Raw genomic sequence first — 12,440 nt, 5'->3', positions numbered from 1 at the left:
AGATTTATTATTATTATTTGTGTGTGTGTGTGTGTGTGTGTGTGTGAGAGAGAGAGAGAGAGAGAGAGAGAGAGAGAGAGAGAGAGAGAGAGAGAGAGAGATTGCCATATGTGCAGGTCCCCTAGGAGGCTAGAAGATGTTATGTAGTTGGTTATTTTTACCCTTTTCTCTTTTGGGGCCCTGCTACCCAGCTCCCTAATAAATCACACGGAAGTTCAGTCTTTTTTTTCTTTTTTAATGACTGACGGCTTGTTTCTAGCCAGATTTTTTAAATTTAAATTATCTTGTCTACCTTTGTTAGGACACCTTTTGCCTTTTATCTTTCTCTATTCTATATACCTTTCTTTCCTTCTAACTCCGTGACTGTAGCTGGGAGGCTGGCCCCTGATGTCCTCCTTCCTCTCCCCCTTTCTCGCTCCTTGATCTCTCTGTAGCCAACACTGGCCTCAAATTCTGAACTCTCCTGCCTGAGTCTTTCAACTGTTGGAATTACAATCCTGGGTCAGCAAACCTGGCTACAGCCTAAGTAATTTGTTTTTGCTTTTTCACCTGCATTTCTGCTGAGTCTTCTCAGCAAGGTGGATGACCCAGTTGAAATGGCCCTGAGGTGGAGGTGGTTCCTATAGCACCTTCTCCAGGGAGCTGAAGAGAGAAAAGCCCTCCCCCACTCCTTCCGCCCCCCTCCCCTCTTCCTAGGGTCCCTTTACAGCCTGCTGAGTTTAGGAGGGGAGGGTCAACGTGCCTGACTTGACAACAGAAAAGGTGACTGGATGAAAGGAAGAACAGAGAGGAGCGTTTGGGGGTGGGGGTGCGGCAGTCAGCACAGAGCAAAGGGAAGGGGACCCCCAAGCCTGTCCTGACCTTTCCTCAGTGGTGGAGCTGGGTGGAGGGCAGGGTTGGTCCTGCTGTTTTCACAAATGAAGACCAGAGCTACAGTGAATTTCTCCAGATCACAGAAAGGGTTAGACCAGTGAACTGGAAGGTTCTCTGTCTATCAGGAGGACAGAACTAGGCAGAAGACCAAGGGTGGGCTCTGAGGGTAGATCATAAAAAACCAAGAGCAAAGTGGTGTGTGTGTGTGTGTGTGTGTGTGTGTGTGTGTGTGTGTGTGTGTGCCTTTAACCCCAGCAGAGACAGAGGCAGAGACAGACTGATCACCGAGACCGAGACCAGCCTGGTCTACAGAATGAGTTCAGGTCAGACAGAGCTACACAGAGAAACCCTGTTTTTAAAAACCAAAATAATAATAATAAAAAGTAAAAAATCAAGAGCTAATAGGGGGCTAGAAAGGGACATTGATTTGCCCAGAGCCACACAGTGAGGGTGAGGGCAGAGGAAGCCAGTACAGTAGTAAGGACCATCATTTGTGTGGTCTCTGTCTTCCCATCTACCTCTGTGGACTGTAACAGACAGACAGCCTCTGCCCTTCTGTGAGGACGGTGACAGACAGACAGCCTCTGCCCTTCTGTGAGGACAGTGACAGACAGACAGCCTCTGCCCTTCTGTGAGGACGGTGACAGTCTCTGCCCTTCTGTGAGGACTGTGACGGACAGACAGCCTCTGCCCTTCTGTGAGGACGGTGACAGACAGACAGCCTCTGCCCTTCTGTGAGGACGGTGACAGACAGACAGCCTCTGCCCTTCTGTGAGGACGGTGACAGACAGACAGCCTCTGTCCTTCTGTGAGGACGGTGACAGCCTCTGTCCTTCTGTGAGGACGGTGACAGCCTCTGTCCTTCTGTGAGGACGGTGACAGCTTCTGTCCTTCTGTGAGGACGGTGACAGCGTCTGTCCTTCTGTGAGGACGGTGACAGCGTCTGTCCTTCTGTGAGGACGGTGACAGCCTCTGCTCTTCTGTGAGGACGGTGACAGCCTCTGCTCTTCTGTGAGGACGGTGACAGCCTCTGCTCTTCTGTGAGGACGGTGACAGCGTCTGTCCTTCTGTGAGGACGGTGACAGCGTCTGTCCTTCTGTGAGGACGGTGACAGCCTCTGCTCTTCTGTGAGGACGGTGACAGCCTCTGCTCTTCTGTGAGGACGGTGACAGCCTCTGCTCTTCTGTGAGGACGGTGACAGCGTCTGTCCTTCTGTGAGGACGGTGACAGCGTCTGTCCTTCTGTGAGGACGGTGACAGCGTCTGTCCTTCTGTGAGGACGGTGACAGCGTCTGTCCTTCTGTGAGGACGGTGACAGCGTCTGTCCTTCTGTGAGGACGGTGACAGCGTCTGTCCTTCTGTGAGGACGGTGACAGCCTCTGCCCTTCTGTGAGGACGGTGACAGCCTCTGCCCTTCTGTGAGGACGGTGACAGCGTCTGTCCTTCTGTGAGGACGGTGACAGCGTCTGTCCTTCTGTGAGGACGGTGACAGCTTCTGTCCTTCTGTGAGGACGGTGACAGCTTCTGTCCTTCTGTGAGGACGGTGACAGCTTCTGTCCTTCTGTGAGGACGGTGACAGCTTCTGTCCTTCTGTGAGGACGGTGACAGCTTCTGTCCTTCTGTGAGGACGGTGACAGCGTCTGTCCTTCTGTGAGGACGGTGACAGCCTCTGCTCTTCTGTGAGGACGGTGACAGCCTCTGCTCTTCTGTGAGGACGGTGACAGCCTCTGCTCTTCTGTGAGGACGGTGACAGCGTCTGTCCTTCTGTGAGGACGGTGACAGCGTCTGTCCTTCTGTGAGGACGGTGACAGCGTCTGTCCTTCTGTGAGGACGGTGACAGCGTCTGTCCTTCTGTGAGGACGGTGACAGCGTCTGTCCTTCTGTGAGGACGGTGACAGCGTCTGTCCTTCTGTGAGGACGGTGACAGCCTCTGCCCTTCTGTGAGGACGGTGACAGCCTCTGTCCTTCTGTGAGGACGGTGACAGCTTCTGTCCTTCTGTGAGGACGGTGACAGCTTCTGTCCTTCTGTGAGGACGGTGACAGCTTCTGTCCTTCTGTGAGGACGGTGACAGCTTCTGTCCTTCTGTGAGGACGGTGACAGCTTCTGTCCTTCTGTGAGGACGGTGACAGCTTCTGTCCTTCTGTGAGGACGGTGACAGCCTCTGCCCTTCTGTGAGGACGGTGACAGCCTCTGTCCTTCTGTGAGGACGGTGACAGCTTCTGTCCTTCTGTGAGGACGGTGACAGCTTCTGTCCTTCTGTGAGGACGGTGACAGCTTCTGTCCTTCTGTGAGGACGGTGACAGCCTCTGTCCTTCTGTGAGGACGGTGACAGCCTCTGCCCTTCTGTGAGGACGGTGACAGCGTCTGCTCTTCTGTGAGGACGGTGACAGCGTCTGTCCTTCTGTGAGGACGGTGACACCGTCTGTCCTTCTGTGAGGACGGTGACAGCGTCTGCTCTTCTGTGAGGACGGTGACAGCCTCTGTCCTTCTGTGAGGACGGTGACAGCGTCTGTCCTTCTGTGAGGACGGTGACAGCTTCTGTCCTTCTGTGAGGACGGTGACAGCGTCTGCTCTTCTGTGAGGACGGTGACAGCGTCTGTCCTTCTGTGAGGACGGTGACAGCGTCTGTCCTTCTGTGAGGACGGTGACAGCTTCTGTCCTTCTGTGAGGACGGTGACAGCGTCTGCTCTTCTGTGAGGACGGTGACAGCCTCTGTCCTTCTGTGAGGACGGTGACAGACAGACAGCGTCTGCCCTTCTGTGAGGACGGTGACAGCCTCTGTCCTTCTGTGAGGACGGTGACAGCCTCTGTCCTTCTGTGAGGACGGTGACAGCCTCTGCCCTTCTGTGAGGACGGTGACAGCGTCTGTCCTTCTGTGAGGACGGTGACAGCGTCTGTCCTTCTGTGAGGACGGTGACAGCCTCTGCCCTTCTGTGAGGACGGTGACAGCCTCTGCCCTTCTGTGAGGACGGTGACAGCCTCTGTCCTTCTGTGAGGACGGTGACAGCTTCTGTCCTTCTGTGAGGACGGTGACAGCCTCTGTCCTTCTGTGAGGACGGTGACAGCGTCTGTCCTTCTGTGAGGACGGTGACAGCTTCTGTCCTTCTGTGAGGACGGTGACAGCTTCTGTCCTTCTGTGAGGACGGTGACAGCGTCTGTCCTTCTGTGAGGACGGTGACAGCTTCTGTCCTTCTGTGAGGACGGTGACAGCGTCTGTCCTTCTGTGAGGACGGTGACAGCCTCTGTCCTTCTGTGAGGACGGTGACAGCGTCTGTCCTTCTGTGAGGACGGTGACAGCTTCTGTCCTTCTGTGAGGACGGTGACAGCGTCTGTCCTTCTGTGAGGACGGTGACAGCCTCTGTCCTTCTGTGAGGACGGTGACAGCCTCTGCTCTTCACCTCCAGTCCCCATGCTGTGTGTCGTGGTGATGTGCACATGTCCTCAAGTGTGATGCTTCTGCCCAAGCACCTCTGAATTTCGATCTAGTGACGTTCACCCTGTAACACCATACCCACAAGATGCCCCTGCCTCTGAATGGCTCATGTGCAGGGAATGCAGCAGCTACATTCCCTGCGGGGGACATGCTCAAAGGAGGAAATGAAGCTTGCTTGGCAGGACTGGCTCAGCCAGATCTCATTTCCTTTCTCTCTCCACACAGGATCTCACTGTGTAGTCCACGTTGGTCTCAAACTCACAGAGATTCTATCTCAGCCTTCTGAGTGCTGAGATTGCATATATGAGCCACCACACCTACTCATTCTGTTTGTGTGGCTGTGGCTGATGGGACACACACTTGGTCTCTGCTCTGGTTTCCAGAGGGTCCTTCAGACTCTCCTACCTTTCTTAGCCACAGCGGTGCTACAATCTTTGGATCTCACACTTAGCTCTGCCCCAGCACACATTCCTTGGGCTCAGCTTCAGGACAGGCATGTCCTTTGTTCCAGAAGGTGACTTCTGGTGGACTCTGGATGGAAACTGCCATTAGGAAGACAAAAATCATGAGGAGAAGCTAAGAACTTGCAGCCTCCCCAGCCCAGTCACACCAGGCTAAAGGTTTGGCAGATCACCAACGGTTCACAAGATGGAGCCTTCTGAACTTCCCAGAAGTTCAGTGTTTGGGTGAGGCTCTGGATAGATAACACAGGGAGATGTCTTGGGGGTGCACTCAGAGAAAGTGTGGGGTTCCCCTCTCCTTCCCACAGGCCTGACGCTGTGTGTGGTGTGTGTCAGGTATGTGCAGGCATGTGCGAGAAGCTCAGGAGGACACTGGGTTTGTTCTCTCCATACCTGAGGTTACAGCCATGCCTGGCTTTTTACATGGATTCTGGGGTTTCAAGTCAGGTTTTTATGTTTGAGCAGAAAGCCCTCTGGTCCATGGAGCCACTTCCCAGACCCAACACCCTTTATCACCACTCATATTCACTATGATTGAACCCAGAGTCTCCCCCACACAAGGCACGATTCCAGCAGCCTCCTTTCCGTGTTTTTGAGACAGCGCCTCACTGGTCTGCTCAGGCAGGCCCAGAAATTTTGTGATCCTTCTGCGTCAGCTCTAACTTCCTAGGAGTAAGGCCTGGGTGGAACTCCCATCTTACAATCAACCGTAAACGTGTGTTTCCCCGAGTTCTGTGACTCATCCTGGCACATTAGTTGACCCTGCAGTAAAGATCCTGGGAATCTGGATCAGCCAACTGGTCAGGAGTACAGGTCCCAACCTGTTAGCTATTGGTGTTGGAGCCAGGGCAATCTTGTGTGGTATGAGATTCTGACTCCAGGTGGATAACAGAGTGAATTACACTGGAGAGTATCCTACTGGACAGGCCTGTTGGGAGGGACAGTCCATACACCTGGTGTCAGATGGGACATTCCGAGAGACATGACGTGTGGGAAGGTAAATACATTGTTTTTCCGTCAGGCCCCATAAGAGCACTGTCCAAAGGCCAAAGTACATGGTGTTTGAAGGTCACCTCTGAATATTCCCTATGGATGCTCAGGCCAGAAACCACTGCAGATTCCTCCAGCAGTATAGCTAACCCAAGGGCCTTGGGGAGGCTAGCCGAAGCTCATTTCCCTTGCTTCGTTCTTTTTTTTTTTTTTTTTTTGAATTTTCGAGACAGGGTTTCTCCGTAGCTTTTGGTTCCTGTCCTGGAACTAGCTCTTGTAGACCAGGCTGGCCCTCAAACTCACAGAGATCCGTCTGTCTCTGCCTCCCGAGTGCTGGGATTAAAGGCGTGCACCACCACCGCCGGTCCTTGCTTCATTCTTGTAGGACAGGCAGAGCCACCTCTCCTGTGCACTGGCTACCTTTGGCCTGTTTCAAGTCTAGTCAGTCAGCCTGTGAGAGACTGTCATGCCTGACACACGACATGAGAGGACACACCTGGGACGCTGGTAACAACGAAGATGCTTTTCTGATAGTCCTGGGGCAACGAAGATGTTCTAAAAGATGGCTCAGTGGTTAAGAGCACATACTGTCTGGCAGAGGACCCAAATTTGGTTCCCAGCAACCACTTCCGGCTGCTCACAACCACTTCTAACTCAAGCTCAAGGGGATACGACGCCCTCTTCTGGCCTCCCCAGACACCTGCATGCATGTGCGTGTATCCACACACATTACCACAATCCAAAATAAAATCAAATCTTAAGTGAAAGTGGGAAGACACTTCTGCCCCTTCCCTTAGAGATCACACCATAGTGACTATGACAAACCCTGCACCCTGTAGGGACCCAGGATTTCCTCAGGAATCTCATGCTGGGAAGAAAAGGCTCACTTGTCAGGCAAAAAGGAAATTTGTCACCTGGAAAGAGATTTCCTACATTGGAGCAATGGTGACAGGCACGCATCTCCTGCCCTCTATTCAAACCTAAACCTATGTTAGGATGCTAAGGACTTGGGGGAGGGGCACAGGAGCACAAGTACCCACAGTGAATAAATCTCCATTTCCTGCTTTTTACTATGTTTAATTGGCCTATTGAGGACTGGTGGCCCTTAGGTTCTAATCCTCCAATTCTAATAACTAGTTTAGATCCACTGGCTAAACTCTCTGGGCTGGCAAGAAACCCTCTTTGGGATAACAGCATGTGACTTACCTTGCACAAATGCCTCTCTGATCCATCCTTAACCAAGCTGACATTTGTTGAGACTAGCAGACTGTGGCCAGGAAACTGCTAGGGACAATTTTATTTGAACTGGGAACAGATACCATGTAGCGAGTACCTGTGAGGTACTGGTCATCGGCTTAAACATAGCTCCTTGAAGACTGAAAGAGTCTCCGCGTGGTACGGTTCCCACTTTCAGGAAAACAAAGGGTGGATGAGGAAAACTGTGACTTCTGGGAGGCAGGTGTAGCCTGCTGCTGCCTCCTTCCCCAGCTACCCAAACCCCTTAAATTAGAAGAAAAACCACAGTTACAAAGATAGGGTCATTTATTTGTGTTATATTACTGCATTTCAAAGGCAAAAAAATACAGTTGCCTGTTCTGAACATCAAAGTCAGAGAGACAGCGCCCCCACCTCCGCCCAGCCCCAAAGGTAAATACACACACTTGCATACATAGGATATCGCAATACATACACGGCATCACAAGTATCTAGAGAGCCCAGTGGTCAGTGCAGACCCTACCAGGTTGAAGGCCAGCACGGCATTTCCTGCCTTCCTGTGCCACCGATCTTTCCCAAAGGCCACTTTACACAGGTCACCAGCAAAAATACAGACAGAGAAAGGCACGGTATGTAACACTGGGGTCCAAACTCCCAGGTAAAGGGAACGTTCACTGACTCCTCAATCCTCCAGTCCCCAGTGAGGACGCAGACAACAGCCTCTCCTGGGCCAGGTGACAGTATCTTCACTGTGCCCTGGGCCTGAGGTTCCCAGAGAAAGCTGGAAGGCGGAGGAGCAGGCGGAAGGATTTCCCTCGGCTCTGAGGACCACATGAACAAAACAGAGTAACGGCAGTTCTGCTTTAGGGATACAGGAGGTGACACAGACGGCAGCGCTCAGCATCTGTCTCCCTTCTAAGGCACTTTGAAAAAGTCAGGATCTGGGGACAGAAAAACAAAACTCTCGGTGCAGGCAGTCTCGGTTTTAATGGCCTTCTAGGGGCACGTGGAATCGAGAGAGCATGGACCTTGCACAGCCTGCCTGCTTTGGTTGGGAAATAATCGTTTCTAGCCCACACACTAAAAATAAAGTGTCTGGAAAAAGCAGCAAGTTAGACACTGCGACGTTCAAAGCCATAAAGGCACAGGTAGGACCAGGACCATTCCTCCAGCCATCATCCACACTCGCTGGAGTCCAGGCTGCTCCCATGAAAAGGCTGAGCTCTGGGATTAGACTGCTAAGTTTGGGCTCTCGACCCAGGCTGTATTTTACAAACCCTCTCATCCTGGTGGTCTGAGTGCCTCCAGTGATCTCGGTGACCCCAGGCACTGCACCCCAGCATGGGTGAGTTTGTGAGGGACCCCTGTGGGTTAGACTGAGCAGTGGGGGAAGCACCTGCGAAAACCCTGAGTGGTCATGAGGGGCTCTATAGGCACCAGGATTCTCAAGGAAGAACGGGGTGTGGGTTCTGGTGAACTTTCTAGACCTCTAATTAAAAGGCACAATTGTGCTGGAGAATCAAGTTTGACCCTGAGTGCCACAGGAAATTTCAGGAAAGGAAGCAAAGAGAGAAAGGGAGAAGGAAGAGGAGCAAAGTAAGAGTTGGTCACTTTAGGGGGGAGGGGAGTGTGGCACGAAGCTCTGAGGGATGGTATGGATGGGAACTGCCCTGACTGCTGAGATCTTCAAGCCCGCAGCCTAGGGCCCTGAGGGGGTCTAGGAAACTGAGCTCCCCTCCCCAGAGGTGGAGAGAGAGTTCTGCCAAGTCTCCTAAATTCCTGACCTAGAGGTCTGGCAGGATAACGCTGACCTGTAGGCTTTGCCCTCATCAGGGGACCTGAGGGTAATTTTGCTCTTCACAAAACCTGGCCTGCCAGCCCAATGAGAGGCTTATTTGTGACCACTACAGCATACATTATTTTTCTCCCTAAAAAATAGTCAATCCCTTCCCCACATTTAACATACCACAATAAAAATATATAGGAAATTCAAGTTTACATAGCATGCCTACAAAAATAAAGTGTCACGACTTAACACTCAATAGCTATTTCAATTTGGATCAACATAAAAACAAGCTATAGCATAATCAGAACTCGATTTATTCTTTAAAACACTGCAAACTGCTTCTTAAAAAACAAATAAACAAACAAACAAGCCCCCCAAAACCCCCAAAACTTTACATTCAGAAATCAGACAGGGATTTGAAGACAGGCCATGTGAGTTGAGAGTACCCAAGGCCCCTGCTCTGAGTGCAAGGCCTTGGAATCCACACCCTAACAGGGCACCAAGCTCCAGGCTCAAGTTTTAAACTTCTTTTGCTAAGAAAGCACACACATTGGTGTGCATCAAGCTGCACACCAATGAGAGAACATAGGACAGGCACAGGACATGAGACTGATTGAAATTTGATTTTTGTATAAAAAAAATCCAAGAATATCACATCAATCTGAATCCAGCAGCAGCCTCCAATCTGTCATAGAGTATAAATGTCACCGATTAAAGCCAAGTCTTACCCATGTTTCAGCAGTGGGAATGGGAGCCACAGTCACTCAGTTGTGCTCTCTGTACAGCTCTGCCTCTTTGGAGAGGTGATACAGGGCTGTGACCAAGAAGCCTCTGAAGGCTGACCTTTTTCCCACTGACCAACACCTGGTAGAATTTCATCCAGTGCCCAGCCAGGTTCAAGGCAAACATTAACATTCACCCTGGGCATCTGGAAAGACGTCTGGATGATAGCAAGGACAACTATCATTCGGATTATACAAATGGGAGGGACCAGCCCAGTCGACTGGCAGAGACACAGGTCTGAGGTCCCTGGCCATTTTCAGGTCTCTTATTTTGTTCCAAAATGCTATCTCGGCGTCCCGATGTCCACTGTGATTTTGGTATATAATGGGTATCTTTGTATTTCCAACACCTGGTAAGTAAGTGAGTTCAAACCATCAAAACGCATAGTTTCCTTTGTGTGCGCAATCCGGTCAAACCTACCAGGAGAAAAGGAACAAAGGAAACGGGTTAAAACATAAATCTTGAAAAACTGGTCAACATCTGGACATCTTCCCCAACAGCCCTTGGCTGAGGATGGTTACCACAGATGGAATACCTCTACCTCAGTGGAGGGCCAGGCTCTGTGCAAAGCCTCTGACTTACAGGCCTGCCTAGCTTTAAAGAAACAAGAATGACCAAGAACGAATAGGGAGCTGGAAAGATGGCACTGGCTACTCTTGCAGAGGAAACCATTACGATGGTTCCAGAGGACCAGATGACCTCTTCTGACCTCCAAGGGCAGCCAGCACACATGTAGTGCACATACTTACGTGCAGGTAAAACACTCATATACATACTATCAAATAAATCTAACATTAACCAAAAGAGGAAATACACAGGACATACCTCTGAGGATTGGGCTCATTTTTCTTGTCTCTTGAGTGTCGTATCATGCGACACTTTCCGACCACAGCATTCGGGCGCGATATAGACATGCCTCTATGAACTATTCTGCAGAGTGAAGGGACAATCGTCACCAAAGCGTCATAAGGCATGGCTCTAGCAGCCCAGCTGGGAGACTGTGCACTCATCCATGGACCTAAAACCTGTTCACTAAGCTCAGCCCCTCAGCATCATGCCAGGACATAGCCCAGAAAGACTTTAGTTAAAATTTAGACTCCTTCTCAATATCCTGAAATGACCAATTCTGCAATTTGTAGTGTCTGCCCATTAAGACCTCAAATCAAAGCATCAAATATCCAAGACAGGGGCAGACTGGCCGAGATGGATGAGTTGCATGTTTCTGGCAATGTTTTCCCTGTGGGTTCATCTTCAGGCTTGGAATACAGTAAGCAGGTACATAAAGCCTTTATCTCTTGGAGAGCTACCCCATCCATGTACTGCTCTATCTTTCTAGTCCTGCCCTCAATGTCTCTTCCCTCCCCAGCCCTTTGGTATGTTATCAGCTCTGTGCACTGCCACAGCACTCCAGGGGGCTTGCCCAGGGAAGGTGCTGAGGATGTAGGTGTGTCTGAACCTCTGTCAAGGTGCTTAGCATCTTCCTTGCTGGATGGGCCTTTCCATGTTCTGTATGCAACAGACACTCAGATGTGCACGCTTGATAACCAGTTTGCACACTCCGATGCTCAAGTGTTTTCTCAAGGTCCTTATTAAGGACTTGGAGCTTTGGCAAGTTCAAACACAGCGGTAACCTTGAATGGCATGGATGTTCTTCTGACAGATACCTCTGCTAACTCATCAAATGTATCTCAATTCAGGTAATGGGTTCAGGTTGGCTCCCAGATGGATTTTACCACCTGCTTTTTTTTTTATTTCCAAGACAGGGTTTCTCTGTATAACAGTCCTGGCTATCTTGGAACTTGCTTTGTAGACCAGGCTGGCCTCGAGATCCACCTGCTCTGCCTCCCAAGTACTGGGATTAAAGGCGTGCGCCACCACCACCTGGCTGGGTTTGCACATTTTAAAAGTGACTGGGGCTGTAGATGTGGTAAGACTGGTCACGGCATAATGAGCATGGACCAGGCTCACTAAACTATTTCTTTCTTTTTTTGTTTTTGAGAAAGGGTATCACTATGTAACTGTGGCTGCCGTGGAACTCACTCTGTAGAGCAGACTAGTCTTGAATTCAGAGAGATCCGCCTGCCTCTGACTCCCAAGTGTTCTACTCTGCCTGCCTGATGTCTTTTATTTTTAATTAGCGTGTGTGTGTGTGTGTGTGTGTGTGTGTGTGTATCTGAGTGCAGATGCCTTCAGACTCTAGAAAAAAAGCCCTGGATCCTCTGGAGCTGGAGTCACAGGCAGCTGTGAAACACCTAAACCTGAGAAGGGTGCTGGGAACAAAATCTGGGTTCTCTGCAGAAGTGTTATGTGCTTTTAACTGCTGAGCTATCGCTCCGGCCCCCTACTCTGTCTTTTCTTATTTGTGGTTAAAATTTCCAAAATAACAATACGGCACAAAGATTCTGTGGGAGGAAACTTGCGCTCTACCAAAAAGGGACTGGAGTGAGATGCAAAGTCTTTAAAAGAAGAGCCTCCGATCTGGGGCCCCCGTCCCCATGTCCCAGTCGCGCAGATGCACATCTGCCTCCAGACTGCTGCTGAGGCTGCAGCGCTCATGCTCGCAAAGGGAAGTGGTTTCCCCTCTGAGTCATCTCCCCAGCCCTTTACATAGGACACAGGTCTGCTTCTTTGGTAGAGAAAATAAAGCCCATGTAGGAAGTCAAAGTAAACCTGCCCCTCTATCCACTGCTAGCTTACATTTCCCAAAGCTGTTGTAAAAACCCCAGAAGCCCATTTCTCTAAGAGCTCTGCGATGCACTTGGAGGACCTATAAGAGCATGGACCTATGCGCAGGGGCAGAATGGGGGCTGCTCCCTCCCCGGGTGTTAATCCTCCCAGAATAACTGAGCACTGACTCAAAACTGGAAGTGAAGCCTGAGAGACCAGAGAGATAGGAACT

General features: G+C 50.7%; 1 protein-coding gene across 1 annotated transcript in view; it reads right to left on the bottom strand.

Annotated features, from left to right (window-relative positions):
• Positions 1–7,281: 7,281 nt before the first annotated feature.
• Positions 7,282–12,440, bottom strand: part of B4galt1 (beta-1,4-galactosyltransferase 1) — a 45,115-nt gene continuing 39,956 nt past the window's right edge. Inside the window, exons 5-6 of the mRNA XM_075967500.1 lie at positions 10,367–10,471; positions 7,282–9,957 (exon numbers count right to left, since the gene is read on the bottom strand). Of these exons, the coding sequence (XP_075823615.1) occupies positions 9,825–9,957; positions 10,367–10,471 (238 nt within the window). The 3' untranslated portion in view covers positions 7,282–9,824. The remainder of the gene's footprint in view (positions 9,958–10,366; positions 10,472–12,440) is intronic.

This window comes from Microtus pennsylvanicus, chromosome 3, assembly GCF_037038515.1.
Source record: "Microtus pennsylvanicus isolate mMicPen1 chromosome 3, mMicPen1.hap1, whole genome shotgun sequence".
NCBI lineage: Eukaryota > Metazoa > Chordata > Mammalia > Rodentia > Cricetidae > Microtus > Microtus pennsylvanicus.
The sequence above is the reverse complement of the archived record's forward strand: the minus strand, read 5'-3'. Positions and strand labels throughout refer to the sequence as shown.